Source organism: Amblyraja radiata, chromosome 16, assembly GCF_010909765.2.
Source record: "Amblyraja radiata isolate CabotCenter1 chromosome 16, sAmbRad1.1.pri, whole genome shotgun sequence".
In the NCBI taxonomy this organism is placed as follows: domain Eukaryota; kingdom Metazoa; phylum Chordata; class Chondrichthyes; order Rajiformes; family Rajidae; genus Amblyraja; species Amblyraja radiata.
The window spans coordinates 13,774,030-13,797,116 of NC_045971.1; the positions used below are offsets into that span (position 1 = coordinate 13,774,030).

General features: G+C 37.8%; 1 protein-coding gene across 18 annotated transcripts in view; it reads left to right on the top strand.

Annotated features, from left to right (window-relative positions):
* tanc2 (tetratricopeptide repeat, ankyrin repeat and coiled-coil containing 2) overlaps positions 1-23,087 on the top strand; it is a 438,455-nt gene that overhangs the window by 268,536 nt on the left and 146,832 nt on the right. For 12 of the 18 annotated variants that reach the window (XM_033035116.1, XM_033035119.1, XM_033035120.1 and 9 more), the window contains 3 exons: positions 6,274-6,399; positions 13,492-13,527; positions 16,403-16,684. In XM_033035116.1, coding sequence (XP_032891007.1) covers positions 6,274-6,399; positions 13,492-13,527; positions 16,403-16,684 — 444 coding nt within the window. Of the gene's footprint in view, positions 1-6,273; positions 6,400-11,168; positions 11,389-13,491; positions 13,528-16,402; positions 16,685-23,087 lie in introns of those variants that run through there. The other 6 variants (XM_033035121.1, XM_033035123.1, XM_033035127.1 and 3 more) reach the window with 2 other exon arrangements.

Here is a 23,087-nt window from a genome sequence, read left to right on the forward strand (position 1 = left end):
TACTCCTGTACCTATGATCTATTCTATTGTCTTCCCAACGAAGGCAAGTGTGCTAAATGCCTTCTTCACCACCCTGTCCACCTGTGTCACCTTCTTCATGGAACTGTGTACCTGCATCTCAAGGTCTTGTCCATGTTCTACAGCACTCCCCACAGAGCATGTCACAGATCTGTTTCCCCTGTTGCTGCCTGACCTCCTTAGATTTTCCTTCCCTTTGCTTCAGATATCAAGCATTTTGATTTTTAAACATTTAAAGTTGACACTCCCATGTGAAGAGGATTTTAAATTGCTCGTTTGTGTCCCCTTAAAAAAAAAAAAGGAATGTCATTTAAACTCGCTCGATGGGAATTCATTTCAGAAATAAAACTAGGCAAGTGGTTTATCCAATGGTGACGGTTAGTGCTATCAGAGAGATGAGGTTAAAATTACCCCATGTATTTTCAGTTAAATGCCATGAAAAATATTAATAGTTGATTTTATGGTCTTGTAAAGAAGTGAAAAATCAAAACTTAGTTGTACTTTGTCCTTTGTAGAGCTTCTCTAATATGCTGTTGTACACATGTTAATTGAGCACTCTGATTTATTTATGGTGAGGTTGATAACTTGAAATTGCAAGATGGAGTCAGTTATGACTTAGCGAACCTGATTTAGACTGAGCAAACCCAGAGTGTACTGTGTCCTAGAATACTTTGTGAACAGCTTGATGTAATGGTTTTCATATGGTTGACTAAACAGTATCCTCAGGGGAGGAAAGCTTTTTTTTTCCTTCAGCGGTAATATGGAAAAGAATATATGAAATAAAAAAAGGTAAAAATTTGAATTAAAGAACAATAAAGGAATCGGGTGAATATAAGATGATAAATAAAATGTTCCAAATTTCTGAAACTCATTATTTCTTCTGGAAAATCATGTAGTTATACGATACTATATGTCACAGTTTTTATTTTCTATGTAGACTGGAAGCCTGTATTCACAAAAGAAACAAAATGTCGGCATGTTAATTTGACTCTCAAGAATGAGAGATGGAAACACAGTTGCTGCATGTACATAAGTGTTGGTCAGTGATTGTTTAATAGAACCTGAAAGCTTCAATTTGTTGAATATTTACATTTCTCCACCTATCCAGAATTTTAAGTTTTGCTTCATCAACTTTCATTTTCAATGTTAAATGTCAGTTATAGTTAATTCTATAGCTAGGAAATAGGATGTCATGTACAAGTAATTGTGTCAGATGATATTTGGGTTGCAATGACATGCTGTGGCTTTGCAGATTTCTTTATTGCTGTGTATACTGTGCAGGGAGTATCATGTAGCCAAATAATTTGTATGTTAGATTGGAGATAAATCTTTTATGTTTTGTCAGCTGGACTCAACTATTGAAATAAAAACAACACTTGCAGGTTGGTTGTCACTACTGATATCCTATGATGATAACAAGGATAATTATCTCTTTACTTCCTAACCTCATTGTGAACTTTGACAGAGTTGACCATAATATCCTTCTCTATTGTCCCTCTCCGATCATCCAGCTAGATGTAAGCGAGAGCTTTGTTACTGGAAAATCAATCACTTTGTTTCCCACATCTGCATTATTGTCCACAGTGTTCAACAAGGGATCTATCTTTAGATTCCTCCTATTTGTCATATGCATGCTACTCCATGAAAATATAATCTGAAATCATAGCATTAGTTTCCACGTGAATGCTGAAGACACCCAGCTTTACCTAAGGAGAATGGGGTTGGGAGGAAAAGATAGATCAGCCATGATTGAATGGCGGAGTAGACTCGATGGGCCAAATGGCCTACTTCTGCTCCTATGACTTATGAACTAAGCATCACCTTTCGATCTATGTTCCAATGTATCTAGATTATATTTAGATTGCTAGTCTGATATCCAACACTAATTTAGAAACAACACTATCTTTCTTCATGCTAAATATTGGGAAGACCAGAATCTTTGCCTGTAAGCACCATTACATCTATTCTCTATCTAGTGGCCGTCCCTCTCAGCAACATTTATTCCTTAACCAACCATCCCTAATAAAAACTCTGCCATATCACTGTGTGAGCAAGTTGTATACAAAATGTGTGCTGCATTCCCTGATTGCTTACATTTCAAAAGCTTTTCATTGGCTGTTAAGTGACATATATAGGTCATGAAATGTGCTTTCATAAATCCAAGGCATCCACATGATGTAAATTAGAGTGGCCATATCTAGGCCAAACAGACAGATAGTTCTCGGCTGACAAAGGGTATAAAGGTGAGGATGCTGAAAATACATGTTTGAACATTTCAATTATAGCATAATACCATATCAGAAAGAGCAGACTATGGACTACAGTTCTCAAGAGTGTCCACTTATTTTGAAATGAATTTTATGCAGCCTTTTTTTGTCATGTTTCTGAAGACAGTTAGTGCATAAGTAGCATTAAGCTGTCATGGTATATACAAAAGCTATTGATAGTATTGGGAGAATGCAAAAAATGAGTTTCCAGATATTTTTTGCTGAGGGAGGGACTAATTGCAGGAATTGCAAGAACATTTTATATTAAGACACATCTTAGTTTAACATCATTTTTTTAATTACATTTGGTTCAGTTATGGTTTTAAAACAGCAGAAGTAAAGCTAGAGAATTAAAAATATCTTGTGCTTTAAAAATTGTTAGAGTGGAAGCTATGGCTAACCCACTTTCCCCCTGAGGAGATGGTGACGTGTACTGCCCTCGTCCTGTTATAGTTTCAGAATCTTGGCCCACTTATGTTGTAGTACTATCGATGGATACCCAGGACCAGATCCTCTGTGACTTGTTGTTGAGCTTTGAGATGCTTACATACTCTTGCTACTCTTGTCCTCGACACTGGAAATTACAAGTTTAGAAGTTGTGGCTGAAGATTCCTAAATACTTGTTCCAATTCATCATGTAGAATGTATGTGGTGGTAACAAGCACTGCTGTTGGTGATCAGAGATCTTTCATCTTGAATTATGTCTGTTTTTAAACACTGCATCTATTCAGGGATCAGGAGTGTTCTGTGATCATTCAGAGATTGTTCTGTACTAAAGAGGATTTGGGAAGTTATGGTATTAACACAGAACACTGCCTTTAATGTGCATCGGTTGTCATTTATATATGAATCTGGATCAGTCAAGTTTAACAGATTAAACAAATATGAGGAGCAGAACAACTTCCAGATCACAAGAATTAAGCCAGTCGATTCAGTTGTCATTTTACTTTCATTCATGTTTGATGACCAGAACTTTTCTCTAAGCATTGGAGGTTGGGTTCCATTTTCTTTTGTCCCTATCACTAGCAATGTTACAAAATTTTGAGATTAAAAAAATCAAGTCTGCAATTTATCCCATCAGATAAAGCATAAAAAGAAGTTTAATTTGACACCTAATTCACTTTCATATCTTCAGTATTAAAAAACGTATGGCCATTTTCATACTCGGAAATTAGCATCTTGTTCCCTATTCATTTTCCATTAAATTAACACAAAAGCTGTGATCAAGGACAGTCTAAAGCCCATAACTTTATTACAAATTAAGAGAACTGAAAGAAATTTTCAGTTATTATAGATTGAAGCATTCTGAAACAAATATTAAACAATTTTACTTGGATGACCTGAAATTAAAGCATATAATTAGTTTGTTACCCAATTGTAGCTAATTCCAAAATTCAATTACTAGATCTAAACATTTATCCATTTCTTAAGGAAAGATTAACATTTTTAAATAGCCTAAGTGTCCAAAGAACATTCACACAAGAATTCACAATAAAACATGATTTTTAAATCTCATTGACATTAATTTATAGGCCAAATGGAAGGGATTTAGTGTTCAATTGCTGTAAATTAATGGCCATTTAAATCAGCTTGCGAGTGGGATTCTGTGGAACGCGCTGGTTTAGAACGTTGCCATTGGGGTGGATTTGAAGCCCATATGGCATGAAAGATACTGCGGGATTGAATGGGCTCCCAAGTCAGCTACTCGCAACATAAAATTTTGTATAAAGGGATCTTGAGAAGCCCTTTTTAATGTAAAAATAAACAACCTTTTTGTGTACCTTCGATCTTCCAGCATCTGCAGTTCCTTCTTGAACAACCTACCTTGCCTTGTCCCCTACATGAGATCCGTCCCGTTGTCGGGGTTCGTGGCTTTAGAGGATGATTTTTAATCTACTATACCAATTAAATAACCCAATTTAGTTTAAAAATACCTGCAGCGAACGAATTTCGCAGCGATTTTTTGTCAGCAACTAAGTAGGCTGAACAACATCGATTTCAACAGCCTAGAGAAAACCACGTTTTAAACCCTCCCCCCTCTCAAAGGCGCAAAAGTCGCGCACATGGGCAGCGGCAGAACTGCAGCACCGCTGAAGGTAAGTTTTGCAACATACCTACTATCACAATCTCTGTTCCTGGGTTACAGATTCCATTCTTTCTGAAGAGTGAGAGAGGCGGAACTAGAACTTTGGTAGTCGGTCTGGATGAATATACATTCTTGAGTACAATTTATACGATTGATTTCTTCTACAACTGCAATTTGTCTGACCAGGCCAACATCTCCCTCTGCAGCTTTGATATTCTTAGGTCCTGTTCTTTATGTCAACACCATCAACAGAAAGCTTTTTGATGCATCGACTTTAAGTCCCTCCTTATCAGAGGTATACTCTTAATCTTATCCATCCCACACCACCCCCATTCTGCAACATTAAAATTATTTGTTCTCTTTTTCAATTCTTCTGCAAGATCTCGGAGTTAAAATAGGAGGCTTTAAAAAGAATTGCCTGAACTTAGTAAGGTGGAAAGCAATAAAGAATTTGGAGTATGGGAGACAGAAGGAACTGCAGATGCTGGTTTACAAAAAAAAAGACACAAAGTGTTTAAGCAACTCAGCAGGTCAGGTATCCTCTCCGGAGAATGTGGATATCCATGTTCTCCAGGGATGCTGCCTAACCCGCTGAGTTACTCCAGCATTCTGTGTCCTTTTTTGGAGTATGGGAAGTCAGACACCTGTTATATTCATTCTAATGTCTGCAAAGGGGTTTCACCCTCAACTGGAGTTCCTCTCATTTACATTTCCAAATGGCTGCCCAGTAAGCCTCAAGTTAAATGGTAAAAGATCATGGTAAATTGAACAATAGGTTAAAGGCTGTAAAGCTTTGTTCAAATATTCAAAACCCTGAACTTCAGTATCTTCATCCAATAGAAAAAGATGACGACTGTACTTAAAACTAATTAAATCAATGTATAATCTGGTTAACCCTGAACTTTTATCATATCCAATTTCAGTAGTTCTTCTAACATATACACAATTTGCTGGTAACCACCTTAGAATGTTATCTGTTTTATCTTAAAACTTTATTGATATCTAAATTAAAACATTTTAAAGTTGATGCATCAAAAAGCTTTCTGTTGATGGTGTTGGCATCCAGTTTAATGTTTTAAAGAGATTTAATAAACTGAATTTAGACAAGGTAATTTATAACAGATATGTGTTGCTGAGATGATTAACATTAAATTACATATTATAAATGTTAGACTGTTAATATCTAAAATGTGATGAATAAACCAAATATCCAAAATGCAGATTATTTAACAAAAATCGGTATGATTTCGAGCAAGTGTGTTTTCATTTCAATAAACAGTTCCTAAATGTCAATGTAGGTTTCATGTCAGACTATTGTGTATACAGTACTATAAAAACCTATAGTAAGTAGTAAGTGAAAGACTTAATTTTTTTCTGAAGTTTCCAAAGTAATCTAAAACAAAACTCTCCAAACAGTCCTTCTGACTGTTATGATACCGTATAAAGCCTTAAATCAACTTAGAATCTGCATTCCTCAATGTGTTCTGTATCTCTTGAGCTCTGACAAGTGTTTAAGTATAAATATCAGAAAGTCTCATGATATCAAAATATTATTGAAATAAGATATTTTTTATTTTTTTATTCCTGTGAAAGAGTATATAAAACTGAAAAGTTTAGTCTTCCTTGATCTGCCTTAATTTGTGGTCTCCCCAGTACAGATCACACAACTTGTAAAACTGTTTGGTTTGCCCAGAATCTCATTCTCATGAATATGAATGATTGTGCTGGGATTCAATGTATTCCTTTCAATCAAACATTTTTGATGTAGTTTGCACCTAGTATAGTTTGATCTGTTATTTTTGTCTTCAGGCAAAAGCTGTATTTTTAAAGTTGTCTTTTTGTTGATTCTTTACATATTTGACTTTGATTTATGCTTAAAGCAATACCTTGTTTTGTCACCAGCTACAAGCTCTGCCCATCTGGAGGACCTGGCTTATCTGGATGAACAGCGCCACACACCCTTGAGGACATCTCTGCGAATGCCAAGGCAGCATGTAACAGGAGGCCGAACCCCCCAGGACCTGAGAGGTGCGCATCAGCAACATTTTTATAATTGTATTTTGTTGGAATTTTGTTATCCAAACTGTTTCATATTTTTGACAGTTTCTGCACCGTCCAGTCTACATATGGCTTCAAGCTGGTCATTGTGGCTTTTATCGATATAATAACTTAAAATAATGTGTTGCTGAGTTAGTGCAAATCTGACCTGGAATATGTAGCTATGTATTAATGAAAAAGGTGTCCGTCTTGAATAAGACTTGAATAAGTGTTATACTTGAATAATTACTAGTAAAGCAAGAATGATGAGTAGCGTACTGCTCATTTGGCCTTTTGAGGCCACTACAGATGATGGGAAAGATCAAACCAATTAGATGTGAATCATACATGGAGAAGGAAGTATTTTAATCTACACTTGTGTTTTGACAGTTGATTCCAATTGTACCCCTGTATATATTAAGGCAGCAGCACTTCTCCATGTGTGGAGTGACAACTCCCTAATCCATTTGGCTGTCATCTGACCTGCCCAAAGGTTATTATTGTGTCACAAATTAATTGCCACATGTCACTAAATAGATGCCCTAAGATAAACAAGAATGACTTCACGATCAATGCTGTTTTGTTTTCACGATATTGTAAAGAACCATCTAATTTCTACGCAGTGTGTTTTATTTATGTCATATTCAAGAGTCGAGAGAGTTTTATTGTCATATGTCCCCGATAGAACAATAACATTCTTACTGGCAGCAGCACAACAGAATATGTCAACACAGTACACTGTAAACAATATAAAAGTTCAATATTAAAAATATTAAAAGTTAAACATTGTGCACAGATTCCTGGAAATGCATTAATTTACCTTCACTCAAGAGGATATATGTACCAGCATGCCATTCCACAAGATTTCGAAAGAAACATCTGTTAAATGCAGCAAATCGATGTGGTTCAGAAAAGATTAATTAAAAAAACACAATTGTGTGAAATATGTGCAAAATAAACTTAGCAGTCCACAGAGATCATAAATGATGCGTCTTGTCTGCATTTACACCCCCACCTTTAATATTCCTTAATGAGTTTAACTAGTAAAGAAGTATCTTATTAATTTGTTAACTGTTAATATAGCTGGCATCAACTTATTTTCTACGACCCTTTTCTTGAAGTAGTATTTCCTACCTATCGTGTTAGTGGGGTGGCTTTGTTTTTAGGATACATTCCCTTTGACCAATTGGATCAAAAACATTTAGAGTAAATAATGTATTGATGAGTCAGTGTGAATGATGTAGGCTGTATGGGCTTTAGTAAGGTTTCTGAGAAGGTCACACATGAGAAATGCTCCATTTGACTGGAGCTCATGGGCACTAAGGCATATTGGCAAATTGGATCTAAAATTGGCGGTAAAAAGTGTGTGAAGAATGGTCCTGACCTGAAATGTCATCTGTCCATTTCCCTCTACAGAAGCTGCCTGACCTTCTGAGTTCTACCAGCTCTTTATTTTTTGGCTTGATAATATAAAGCAGGTGGAGGGGCAGGTTTGTCTTCATGGATAGAAATATTCCACCATTGGTGTACCAAAATGATTGGCACTGAGGCCTTTCCTGTTTGTCATGTACATTAAAGAGTTGGATGTGAATGTTTTAAGTTCACAGATCAATCAAAAGTAAATGTTTTTGATCGTGAGGAGAATAGTCGTAGGCAACAGGATGATATCGGCTGACGTCTATTACAAACTCACTGACTCCCACAAGTATCTCGACTACACTTCTTCCCACCCTGCTTCATGCAAAGACTCTATCCCCTGCTCCCAATTCCTCTCTCTACACCGCATCAGCGCCCAAGATGAGGTGTTCCATACCAGGACATCTGAGATGTCCTCATTCTTTAGGGAACGGGGGTCCCCCTATCCCATCATAGATGAGTTCCTCACTCGTGTCTCCTCGGTACCCCTGCAACTCCGCCCTTGCTCCCCCTCCCCCTAGTCTGGAATGGAGCATTTCCATTATGAGAAGAGAATGGATGGTCTAGATCTGATTTTCTTGGAGTCGGGAGGATGAATGGGACCTGATAGAGGTACACAACCCTATGAAGAGCAGTGAAATAGTAGATAGCTGGGAATTTCTCAACATAACAGAGGTATTCTAAAAATAGAAAGCATGGATGTAGGATAAAGACAGAAGGTTTAAGGAGGATCCCAGGAAGATTTTCATCACTGAGGGCGGTTGGGATCTGGAAGCAGTGCCAGAGTAGATGGCAGAGGCAGGTGTACTCTCTTCATTTAAGATGTATCTAGAAAAACTAGTGAATTGACAACATATTGATGGCTCTGGACAGAGTGCTAGCAAACATGTAGAGCATAGATGGATTCTTGATGATCGGCACATACATGGTGGGCTGGCAGGCAATTTCTTTACTCTATGACTCTGAATTCATGACCCTGGTTGATTGCGAACAACATTTTTTTAACCAATTCTTTTCAAAATCCAAAGAACAAATCTTTTTGTTTCCTGTCGTCCATGGAATACAATCCTAAATTAAGGACATTTCCTCTAAATGTCTAATTCACCGAGGCTTTGTGATCATAATCTGAAGAATATGTTCTGCACTGCTTACAAGTCCACCAAATCCTTTCCAAGATGTGCAGTCCTCAACCAAGCACAATACTCCAAATATCATCAATCAGTTTTATATAACTGGCAAAACTCTGTAGTCCTCAAAGTTAGAAAGCCTATCGTTCCGTTATTTTATTCTTTATTTTTTGTAGCTGACGACTACACATTTTTCATTGTGTTCATATGAATCTCTAAATATCTGTTTGTAGATTTTCATTTTTATTTTAAATCCTCATATCTATCCTTTATTTCCTTAACTATGCAGTAGGATGTACAAAGTTGAATAAATTTTGGAGCTATATATTTGATATATTTACAAAGCTTTTCAAGTCAAGAATAGAACCTAAAACGGAATGGATTATATTTGGAATAATAGTAGAAGATATCAATTTAAATAAAGACCAAAATGTTTTTAATTATGGGTTAATAATTGGAAAGAAATTGATACTTAAATTTTGGAAAAATACAACCATACCAACTGTTAAAATGTGGATTAGGAATATGATGGACATAGCACGCCTTGAAGAAATGAGACTCCGACTAATAGATAAATATGACCAATTCTTAAGGAGTTGGTCTCCTTTCATCGACATTTTGGAATCATGTGATGCAGCGGTACCGTAAAGATTGCTGATTTCAGTTCATGCCGCGGATAGATCTACATCTCCGAATAAAGATTAGAAAATTTCTCTTTTAGGGGCCTTCTCTCCTATTTCTACTTTCCACTTTTTCTTTTTTTTTATATACACACTTCACATTTGTCTATTCACTACCATCTATTTTTTCCTCTTTTTCCCCTTTCTATTGTTTTCTTTTTCTTGTCTTGCTTACTTCCTTCTCAAAACATAAAACTAGAGGTTGTACATAGAATGGATTACGGTATGACATAGTTGGCACCTAAAATTAGGTCCCACTACTGTTTTGTACTGTATTAACTTCTAATAAAATAAACAACAACAAAAAAACTATGCAGTAAAATCAACATTCTACATTTGCCCATTCATTTAACCTGTTTGTAATTAAATGAAAATAGACTCAAAATGCTGGAGTAACTGAGATGGACTGGCAGCATCTCTGGAGAGAAGTAATGGATGACGTTTCGGGTGGAGACCCTTCTTCAGACCCGACCCGAAACGTCATCCATTCCTTCTCCTCAGAAATGCTGTCTGCCCTGCTGAGTTACTCCAGCATTTTGTGCCTATCTTCGGTGTAAACCAGCAACTGCAGTGCCTTCCTACACATTGAAATTATATTAATTGATTACATCTGCGTATCTCTTTATAAATTCAAGCAATTGGTTATGTTACTTACTACACCACTGTGATTTTTATTACTGCCAAACCAAAATCAGAGTAGTTGCCCCTTTTAAATAATGTCTGAAGTTTTGCATTAGAACTTTCTATCCCGCTGAATTGATGGAGCACAAACCCTGTAAACTGGTTTTGTGTCAGAATGATTGGGAGAGAATTCAAGAAGCTTTGAGGCTAAAAGCTGTATGTTCTACTTCAGGAATTAGTCATTTCCCTACAGTGGGTTACAAATAACCTATATACATACAGAAGTGAATGGACACTGAATAGAATCAACTCAAATCTCAATAATTTTTCTATTGAACTATTATTGTCAAAGGCCATATCTGTTTAAGTGCTGACCTTTGCTCTTTGACTGTATTTTACTACATTCTGGTAAAATTGTATGCCACATATGAGTTACTGGCGCATTCATGTTAAATTTAATTTGGTTTGACATATTGCTGGAGAAGATTTTTTTAATCATCCTTTTTTTTAAAGTAAAATTATATTCATTGGTAGTGTGGTAACATAATAATTAAGTTACGAGATCAGCTCTTAGTGAATCAGGAGTGTGGGTATGAATGCCGCCATTGTATTTTGAAAAATGGAAGGTTTTCAAAGATTACAATAATGATTATATAATTGAAACTAGAGGGAAGTGAAAGCATGTTCGTAAATTCCTGAGTCATGTCAGCCTTATCTTTCCGTACAGTGATCTGTGGAATTGCAGTGGATATCATGTCACAAAGTTACAGTGGAATAGATATTTTTCAATTAAACTAGCGTGCATTTCGCTGAAGTGAAATGATAAAGCAAATCAGGAAGTCTAAAAGAGGCTGCAAATTTTCTTCCATTCATTTTGAATTTCTGCCTCAGTTGTTATGGGCAGTTGGAATAGATCAGTGGAAATCAGCCTTTGCTAACATATCATAGGTCCCAAATGAAGTTGGTGCTTAACATCAAACTTGACTTGCTTATTTCGAAAATTGAATTTTCATTTGAAAGCCATTTGCCCCCACTTCCTCCGCTTGTTTATCACACATCTAATTCCACCTCTCTCCCCTCAGGTTTTCTTACTCTCTGGAGTTTATGCAGATTTGAAAACTTGACAAGTGAAGCAGGTTTACAATAATGATTTCTACTCTTGTGTGGGAACTATTAAATATAAAAAGAGTCCACTTAAAAACCTATATTTAGGGTAAAAATTATGTTGTTAATTTGCTTTTGAAAATTACCTGAAGTAGGTATTGAATAGGGAGTCGAGGGATCTGTAATAATATTTCAGTCGGAGAAAGGCAGAGAGAAAGGTAATTAAATAGAACAGTGATTCACATGTGTTCAATGGTTATATCTAAATTATTAATATTCCATCAGGTTATCTGACTGATGTTGGATATCCATGGGAAATTCTGTACACTGGACATTCTCAAACTACAATTAAAACATTGGGCAAGTAATAACATTGGGCAAAGATACTCACCCAAATCCCAGGCTTTGAAGTGGAACAGAGGAAATGCAACCACACGAAAAACAATTAAAATATTAAATGATACTAAGGCAATTTAATGGATAACATTTATGTTATTATTTAAACATATTGTTAAAAAAACTTTCTTAAATAAACTGGGTTTCTGAGTATGAGATGTTAGAGAAAAGGAGATATCTGGAAAAATCTATATATTTTAGGCAATTTGAATGAGCTGCTTGTTTAAATTGTTGGCTATCCAAAAATGTCCCATTGCAATTTTGGACATTGGAAAATATAATGGGGAAAACAATGAAATAAAGCACAGAGAAGTCTGGTAGATTTGTGATGCTGTTTGGGTGGATTTGAAAGGCCTGGGCCTGTAAATGTTGAGTGCATTTTCATACCTTGGCCACCATTTTGGTTGTGAGCTTCCCACTAGTAGCAACTGCGGGTGTGAGGCCCTTCCTGCAGTACTCTGTGTTTTTAGGACCGAGGCTGTGCTGGGGGTTCAATGAGGAGAGGGGGTCATCAATCTAAGCGCCTTGAGTATTAGAAAGGCGCTATATAAATCCCATCCATTATTATTATTATCAATCAGCAGCCTGATTGGACTTGTGAGATTCAATTCAGTCAGTACAGGAGCAGGAATTGGAGGAGGAGTGGCCATTGTGAATGGGAAGGGCAGCTTTGTTCCCCACACAAGATTTGGATCTGAGGGTGCAATAGATTAGAAGATCAGGATATGAGAGAAGGCAGAAGCTTATTTTGGCCATTGCAGCCTGGGGTAGTGAGTGGGCAGTATAGATTGGTGGTTTTGAAGGGTTGAATCCCAGGTGATTGGACTATTGGACATCAGAGAATTGGAGAATGAGATCCGCTGATAGAAGATTAGGGCTCGAGACAGACTGAATTTGTATTTGCATTAACACTTCCATAGATTTTGGAGGTTTTAAATTCAATTTTAGTCCACTTTTAATTTCATCATAATTTGATATAACAAATGTTAATCTCACAAATAAATCAATCTAGTTAATGTGCACATAATCCAATTTCAGAATGCATCATTTTGTCAACATTCCTGCTATGTTCATTTACATGTGCTTGTGCAGACTTATGAGAATACCACATTTTCTATAGTGCAATCTTATTTATTTATTTAATAATGCTTTCCAGACCTACTATTTACAACAAACTTTTAATGAAAGTTGCACAGCAAAACTGAAGGGTATAGCACCGAATAAAAATAAATTTATCATCTCAAGGGATTCTTACAGCAGAGTTTGTATTTGTTTCAAAGCACAGAGAGCAACATCACACACTATTGGTAGATGTAATCTAGAATAAGGCTGTATAATGTGCTGAAGAAAATATAACATTTATGTTGAAGGAAATATAACAACCTAGCAGTAGACACAAAATGTTGGAGTAACTCAGCGGGTCAGGCAGCATTTCTGGAGAGAAGGAATGGGTGACGTTTCGGGTCGAGATCCTTCTTCAGACTGAAACCAGTCTGGACCAGAAACATCACCCATTCTTTCTCTCCAGAGATGCTGCCTGACCTGCTAAATTACTCCAGCATTTTGTGTCTACCTTCGATTTAAACCAGCATCTGCAGTTCTTTCCTACACAAGCTAGCATTAGAGTTCTTTCAAACCCAATGCATAAACTTTGATGCTTGATTATTAATGCTCTTATGCTTGTGACTTTTGCTAACATTTTGCATCACTTTCTGGCTCTTCTCTGATTTTTGCTTTAGCCTCCACTAATGCCCATGCTTGGCACACTCATTCACGTAAGTTACAATTCTTGGCATAATCTTTAACTGTTTCATGACTAACTTTTAATTTGTAGCTGGAGTTTGCATATCAAACAACTGTAAGCTAAAAATGCATGTTTTGTATCGTTGTTTCTCTGTATTGAATGTTGTTTCCCTTTCCGTGAGAATCAGTGATGGGAAGCTATTGAAAGGGGAATGGCTATGGCAACTGGCTTGACTGATGCAATTTTGTACAATTCCTTATGCTTTAAAGGTTAAAAAAAATGGAGTTTTGAGAAATAAAATGTGACCAAGGAGCAGGTTTTACTATAAGTAAATGTCCAAACAGTGTAATGGTGATTTCTACCAGAAACTAAATAATGTATGCAATGACTTGAGTTCACAAATTATAATTTACTGAAATCAGAAAATAAATTTTGAAAACGTCATATTTGAAATGGAAGGATCCTTCATTAATTTAATCTGTTCCTTAAAAAAAAAATAGTCGCTGTAACAAATAGTGAGAATGGTGGACATCTCAACGCACCTTCCTCCTCTTAGTTATTTAACTATTTACGTAAGAAGTAACAAAATGTGCTGACTAAATCTGAAATTTCCGTTTCCTGAATAATTCAGTTATAGATTAAGACAACACATCTACAAATTACAACTACCTTTTACCTGAGATTTCACCAATTTTGAGTGGTGGGCATCATCACAATTGCATATCTTCAGTCAAACAGATGTTATGGAAACCATACTTAGCCTATAACAAGTGGTGTGCCACATGGATCAGTAACCACGTAGTCCACTGTTGTTCATTGTTTATTTTAGTGATTTAGGTGTGAGTGCAGGTGTCATTTAGAGATACAGCATGCAAACAGGCCCTTCGGCCCACCGAGTCCGCACCGACCAGCGATCCCTGCACATTACACACTATCCTACACTAGGGACAATTTTCACATTCACTCCAAGCCAATTAACCTACAAACATGTACGTCTTTGGAGTGTGGGAGGAAACCGAAGTTCTTCGGGAAAACCCACGCAGGTCACGGGGAGAACATACAAACTCTGTATACACAGCACCCGTAGCCCGGATCGAACCCGGGTCTTAGGCACTGTAAGAGCTGTAATGCAGCACCTCTACCTCCGTGCCACCAGTGAAGAAAGTCATCTAAGTGTTGATCTTGATCAACTGGGCCAGTGGGCCAAGGATTTGCAGATTTAATTCAAATAAATGCATTTTTATAAGACAAATGAGGGCAGGATTTGCATAGTAAATGGTATGCACGGGGGAGCAGCGGTAGAGTTGGTGCCTTGCAGCACTTACAGCACGAGACCTGGGTTCAATCTGTGCTACTGGTGTTTGTCTGTACGGAGTTTGTACGTTTTCCCCGTGACCGCGTGGCTTTTCTCTGAGATCTTCAGTTTCCTCCCAACGTACAGGTTTGTAAGTTAATTGGCTTGGTATAAATGTAAATTGTCCCTAGTATGTGTAGGACTGTGTTAATGTGCGGGGATCGCTGGTTGGTGCGGACTCGGTGGGCCAAAGGGCCTGTTTCCGCGCTGTATCTCTAAGCTAAGCTAAGTTAGGGCCCTGGGGAGTTCTGTTCCATGAGGACATGGAATGAAGATGATTGGTAACAGGGCCAAGAGTGATATGAAAAAAAGTATACATTAGGTGGTTAGTGTCTGGAAGACATGGCCAGGTAGTAGTGAAGGAAGAATCAATTGAAGTGTTCAAAACGAAATGGTTAAATATTTGAAAACATTTGTCTGGCTCTAGAGAGAAGATATGTATTGTTGGTTCATTCAAAAAGACAGCAAAGACAAAATAACCTCGTTCTGTGCTTTTCTGAGTTTTATGTTTTTATTTAGTCAGCGTATTGGTCATTAATGCAACATAAAATACAAAAGATGCAGATGGAATTAAGGAAAATGAAGATGATTGGTAACAAATTACCCAAAACAATATAATTGTTGAGTTATACCCTGCACAAAATATTATAATTGTGGTTGTTGGATGTCAATCATTCCAGCCCGACCACATCACAGCAAGCGTTGCTCAAGACAGTGTTCTTCACCCAAACACCTGCTTCATCATTGATCTTTTTATTATAAGATCAGAAATGGTTTTGTTTGTTGATGACTGCATAATGTTAATTCAATTTGCAACTCCTCATCAAATAAGCAGTCCACATCTGTTGCAGCAATACCCTGTGGTACGTGACTCGCCTCCTAACATCTTTCCACCCTTTCAAGGCGAAAGTCAGGAATATGATGGGTTTTCTTCTTCAGGTAACTGCAGCTCCAACGACTTGCAAGAAGCGCAGTATCGTCACCAGTATAAAAGAGCCTGCTTGAAAACCCCTAGGCAGTTCGCCCTTTCCCTTCATTGCTGTTGCACCATGGCTTCAAAATGTATCTTCTTCAAAATTCACTAAAGTCAACAACCTATACTACTCTGATACCTCCACAGAAAACCACAGCCTCTGTCACTAAGAAGGAGGAGAACTACAGGGGCATGGGAAAAATCCCACCTGCATGTTTTCTTCCAAGATTATAAAAAAATGTTTTTAAAGAAATTGGGAGCTGCTTAGTCAAGGTAGTTAAAGTGCTGAATTGAAAACAGAAATACTCTTTATCAAGCTTCCAGGATAATTCTAGACAGATCCAAATGGGATAGATAATTAAAATTGCAAACAATCAAAATCTCAGGGACTTGCTTGTAGATTTATCAATAACTTCTTGTAAAACAATCCTGAACCTTTATTTTTCTCTTTGGGTTTTCTGTTTTTGGTGCTACCAAGTCTCTAGTTGTATTATTCCTTAGAAAATGGTCTTGCAATTAATTATTTTTAATTGAATTATCGAGATTGCTCTGACAATAGCTCTTTTATTGTTCCCACAGTACGCTTTGCACCATACAGACCTCCAGACATCTCCTTGAAGCCACTTTTGTTTGAAGTACCCAGCATCACCACAGATTCGGTGTTCATTGGGCGAGATTGGCTCTTCCATGAGATAGATACACAGTTAAAATGTAGTAATCCCAGTGTGAACAGAGGAGTAGTGATCATTGGGAATATTGGATTTGGAAAAACAGCCATCATCTCAAGACTGGTCGCCCTCAGCTGCCATGGATCTCGCATGAGGCAGATTGCATCTGATAGTCCACATGCATCACCAAAGCGTATGTACTTAAGAATAAATATCTTTCTTTATGCAAATCTGTAGGGATGCGAAAATAGATTTATTCAGAGAACCTGTATTCCCTTGTTTTATGCTCAATAACGTGGTCATCTTCATAGCTCTGCAGTTTTGGTTCGCTGTGACAATATCTCTCTTCCTCTCTTTCTATCTTCTCATGGCTCCACTCTACCCCTATCTAAATGCTCTTTGCAATCAAAAACTAAATATTCAAAGCCTAATTGATTTATACAGCAGAGCCTGTTAGCTCCCATGTTCGTGCTGACCATCAAGCTCCCAAATGGTAATCCCATTTTTCCTCTTGCAGCCTCACAAAATCCGCACTTCCCCTATTATCCTGCCGTCTATCTGCACTAACAGCAATTTAAATCGATGGTCAATCCATCAACCAGCAAGGCTTTGGCTTTTGGGATGAACCCGAGCATTTGGGGAAGTTACCATGCAGTCACTACGAAGGCTCCACACAAAGTGCAGTCAAATTATTGCTTGAACCCAGGTCTCTGGAGCTATGGGGCAGCAGCAGCACCAAATGTACTACCTGTCACCCATGCAACATTAAAAAATAATCATCCTTGAAAGTATTCCCTTTTTGCTCCCTATTGATGGAAAAACTCTTGATTGTTTGGAGACTTGATGCCCACTGATCTATTTGGAAATAGATTGGTTAATAAGAAACGTTTAAAATGTTTGTCTATCCTATATTTGGTTAACTATAGGAGTTAAATGTAAAGCTTTGCCATTTGTTCCTCAATAATTCAGCAAATGCCTAGCTCAGTAAGAGCAACCTTGCATTAGTAGATGTGAGTGGAAATAGACTGATGTGACGCTGCAGCTCAAATGATCCATTTGTAGCATTTAGGATGTAGTCATGATTCCAGATCTCAGTCTTGCTGTAATGTAGCATATGAAGGAGAAATGCCTTTGAGACTAAGTGCAGGAAATTACTATAATGTGGCAGTCGTAGCCGATTCTTTATTGTCTACAAGGTTTCAAGGTAGCAGAAATCCATTTGTGTCTGTGCGTGTGATCGTGTCTCTGTCTGCATGCGTGAGTTTGTTTCCGTGTGTGTGTGTATACACTTTTTCTGTATGAAGCGTTCACATGAGTACATGTGTTTGGGTAGTTGCAAAGGGTGCCAGCAACCCAAACTTATGATGTGGAATGGTGATTATAACCACTCTGTCCTACTGGCTCTAATCGTGGACAAAAGGAGGACAATGGTTGTCAAAGCAATTTAAAATAAGTGGGAAGGGGTCTGGGTTACCTAAAATAAGTGGGATATACTCTATCTCCCTTTTTCTTCAGTTTACTGTAATTTACTGACTTTAGAAAAATACTACAGATACTGGAATACTGAAAAGAAAACAGAAAATGGTTGAAGTCATGGGCACATCTGCTGGTTTCTGTGGAAAGATACAGTAGATGTTTTAAGTTAAATATCTTTCAGCAGCTGGAAAATGTTGGAAATAAAGCGAGTTTAACGTTGAAGGGAAAGGGGAGAGGAACAGACGGAAAAAATGGGAAGATCTATGATAAGATGGTGCACAAGAAAGATACAGTGTAATGTTGTGATGGTGCTATCTGAAGCAGGGCAGTAAAGGCTAATGAACAACGTAAGGTATGTCTAGAGGAGACAAATGAAATCCAACTTACCAGAAGAGAGTGAAAAAATTAAATGATAAAGTACCAAGCAGAAATTGCTGACTATCTTTAGTTGTTGAATTTGCTTTTGAGTACTGAAGGCTGCAATGTACTTGGTTGGAAAATGTGGTGTTGTTCCTTGAGTTTTGTTCAGCTGAAACAATGCAAGAAGCCAAAAACTGAGTGAGAAAGAGAATTAAAACACGCAAATGGAAGGTTGGGGGTCACTCTTGTGGACTGAACAGCAAAGCAGCCGCCCAACCTTTTGTTTCCCCAACCCAGAAAAGAACACATTGTGAAAATGTGTAAACTCTGCAGAGACAGCACCAGAAGCCAGGATTAAATCCATGTCTCTGGAGCTGTGAGGCATAACAATTATTTCCTGAAAAACGAAACAATCTTCAATTTAAAAAAACCCAAACAATTATGATATGTTGAAAGGAACTAGGACATTCCATTGCTGGTGGAAACATGAAGTGATTTCTTCACAATGACATCCTGGAACCCTCTGTAATATTATTCCGTATTGAATTTCCAACCTATGTTTATGCCAAAATAAGTGAGTTGACGTTAAATGGTCCATCTTTTCCTGCTATGTTAAGATTGTTTTTGCACAAAAATAATATTTTAAACTTGGCAACTTCACAGAAATATACAGTAACCTTGTGATTTTCCAAAAGTTGAACCGTTAAGATAATTTGAATCAAGAAACTTTCCATTAAGAGGGATGGATTGTACCATCTATACTGGGGAAGTCACTAAATAGGTCTCTATTCTTCATCTATTAGTCCACTTCTAGTTTTCTCAAAGTTTAGGTCGTGAGTGTATTTTGGAGAGCAGAGCGGAAAGGGTTAATGTCTTCGCTTTTAACAAAATAATATCAAAACAGCCCAGCCTTTGAGAGATGAAAAGCAGTTGGAAATAAAATAAAAAACAGCTGTTAGTAAAATACTGCACATCTCACACGCTGTTCTGTTGTTTCTCTTTTTTTAATAAGGTCTTCCAGTTGGTTTCATTACCAGATCAATGCATGTTATGTAAAAAGCTCAAAAGGAATGAGGATAATCAGACATTCTTTTGAGATAAAAGCAGCCACTAATTCCAAACAGAGACTGAGCATCAGTACAATTGTCTGCCCGTAGAGCCATACAGCATGGAAACAGGCCCTTCGGCCCAACTTGTCCATGCCGAATAAGATGTCCCATCTCAGCCATTCTCAATTACTCCCATTTGGATCATACCCCTTTAAGCTTTTCAATCCTTTATTTTGTGATGTAATTAAAATGCTGGAGTAACTCAGTGGGCCAGGCAGCATCTCTGGGGAAAATGGATTGGTGACATTTCAGAAGAAGGGTCCTGACCTCACCAAACCAAACCTTTCTCTCCAGAGATGTTGTCTGACCCACTAAGTTACTCCAACATTTTGCGTCTAAAACTGTGATATGTTATTTTTCAGTTGCTTGCCGTTCAGTGATTAGAGATTTTTTGCAGATATTCTCCCAAATTTACATAAAACATCCTTGGATTTATGAATGTTTAAGAAAGAACTGCAGATGCTGGAAAAATCCAAGGTAGACAAAAATGCTGGAGAAATTCAGCAGTTGAGGCAACATCTAAGGAGCAAAGGAATCTGAAGAAGGGTCTCGATCTGAAACGTAGATCCATAGATGCTGCCTCACCCGCTGAGTTTCTCCAGCATTCTTGTCTACCTTGGATTCATGAATGGTTTGTGAGGTTAAATTTATGACACAGCATGTTACTTAAGATGGTCAGTTATTTTAGATAAATAAGTTTATTTCAGGTAAGAAACAATTGTTTCCAGTATCTTCTCTTATGAAGGCATGAAGTTTTACCAATTTTTAATTAAAAAGAATACAGTCTAAACTGAAGTAATATTCAAGTTCAACTAACTGTCGTTAATTTTGTAGTAATGTAAATGTCCCACTATTGTACAAGAACATCAATTCCTCCAAGTCTCAAGAGATAAATCAAGATGTTTTCTGTTAATCTCTTCATAATTCATATAGTGGCATTAGATCATATCTGCATAAGGGGTTTTAATCAAAACAGTAGAAAGATAAGATTTTGAAATGTAACTCGAGTTTTTTTTCATTTCTGGCTACTTTAACATATTTCAAACAAACCTTAATTTTTCAATTAATTCAAGTAAAACCATACATTGATAATTTTGTGTCAATGAGATAAGGGAAATTTGTAATGCCTGCCTGCAACTAGATTATATTAATTGATCAAATGTTATTGTTAATATACTGTTATGTTATAATTTGAGGTCTTGTGCTACAATAGAAGACGTGTGCTGCACCCAATATGAAATTAAAATCGATTGAGGCTACCTCTTACACTTCATAGTTTCAGTGTGTTGAGGAATCAGACCGCAGACTATTGAGTTGTTCTGTTGCCCCTAGTTTTGTGAGAAAATCTTTCTTACAACTCGAGGCCATTTGGAGCAATATAGAGTATTGGGCAGTCACGGTGGCACAGTGGTAGAGTTGCTGCCTTGCAGCAAAATGCAGCACCAGAGACCCGGGTTCGATCCCGACAAAGGGTGATGTCTGTATGAAGTTTGTACGTTCTCCCCGTGATCTGCGTGGGGTTTCTCCGAGATCTCCGGTTTCCTCCCACACTCCAAAGACGTACAGGTTTGTAGGTTAATTGGCTTGATTATTTGGCTTGATAAAAATGTAAAATTGTCCAAGTTGGTGATATGCAGAGTACTGCCCTGCCGACTACAAAATTCCGAAGGTTCAGAAGGTAGAGTTGTAGCATGGAAACTGGGTCACTAGAGCAGCCGGGCTGCCGCTCTGCATGCTGTGTCATCAAGCTGCCTTTTGATCCAAAGGTTGATAAATGGTAAGATTAAACGAGAACTTACCAGTTCGAAGTTTGATCTTTATTTTATGAGGAGTAACGTTGAGGGAATACATGAAGAACCCGCTAGTCCGCATGCGCTTCATTCTTCAAAGCAGCGGTATGAATCACAGATACCTGTAATGACTTAAACATAGTAAGATTAGAGAAAAAGATACCAGTCAAGTTTATGATCCAGGGTGGGAGCGGAGGGCATGTATTCCCTCAACGTTACTCCTCATAAAATAAAGATCAAACTTCGAACTGGTAAGTTCTCGTTTAATCTTACCATTTTACTTCGGAGTCACGTGAGGGACTCCATGAAGATTTCAAAGCTCTGTGATTCTTGCCGTGGACGAGTCCATGACACACATCTGCCTTGGTATAGGGGAGAAATATATTCGACATCCATACGGTATGTAGATGCAACAAACAAATTTGTTAACAAAAGAAATCATAAACCCCGTATATTCATGGGGACAAATTATATTACGGAACTTAAAATAGTTTTTGAAAAAGTTCCAGTTTCCTCCACTGGTTTATTATAAAATTTACGGAAAGTTCCTTCTGATGACCATCCTGCCGTCTTGAGGATCTGATCCAATGGAACATCCAACTTGTATGCTGCCGACGTAGCTGCAGCCCTGGTGGAGTGAGATTTAAAACAATTAGTATCTATACCTGCTTTAGTAAGTACTTGTTTTATCCATTTGGAAATGGTCTGTTTTGTTATTCGTTTATGCGGCTGTCTGTGGCTAATGAGCAGTGCCTTTTTTGTGCCTCTGATGGTTTTGGTTTGTTTAATGTATTCTTTTAGATGTGTTACCACACACAGTCGCTCATCTGCAGGGTAGTTATTGAAAATCACTTTTAGACCTGCCGACCCCTGTCTGTTCTGTTTTACCAGTTTCTGGATGTAAAAATGTAAATTTTCCTGCGAACTGTTCATGTTATCCAGCCTCAATTTGTGTAGGGAGTGCGCCCTTTGTGTTGTGACCAATGCCATCAGCATGACCGTTTTTAAGGTCAAAGTCTGTAATGACAGGCTAGTGGCTGGAGTCCAGTTCCTTAGTAGATTCAGAACGATGCCAACGTCCCATATATGGGAATATCTGGCCTTAGGAGGGTTAGCATTGAATATGCCCCTAATGAGCTTGGTTACCAAAGGGTGTGACCCCACAGGCTGTCGTTCCGTTTCTCTCCAGAGGTAGGTAGACAGGGCACTTTTGGCACAGTTGATCGCGCTGTACGTAAGTCGTTCGTCATGGTGTAAATTTACCAGAAATTCCAATACCGGTTGAATGTTCGTAGGTCTGTGGATAATGTTGTTCTGGTTGCAATACCTGTGCCATTTTCTGATATATACTAGGTATTGATTTTTTGTTGGGCTCCAGCGATCATGTTTATAGCTCTCGTTGTTAAGCCCAGGTGTAATAAAGGAGCTTTCAGACTCTACAAACCAAAACGTTAATGTGACGATGACAAGGATGACTTGTCCTAGTTGCTGGATTTACCAGTAGATCCGGTCTGTGTTGAATGGTGATGTGAGGTTCTAATATCATCTCCTGTACCACTGGGAACCATGGTTGGGTAGGCCAATCGGGTACTATTAAGATACCAGACGCAGAGTCTTGTCTTATCTTACTTAGTACCCGACTGATGAGGCAGAAGGGAGGGAATGCATAAAAGAACAATTTCCCCCAATGCAGCGAAACAGCATCTGTAGCTGCTGCCCCAGGGTCTGGTTCCCATGATACATATTTTGGCACTTGGTGGTTAAGCCTGGATGCGAATAGATCGACATCTGGTGTTCCGTATCATGCTGTAATTTCAGCAAATACTTTTCTGTCCAACATCCATTCGATGTTGTCATTGAA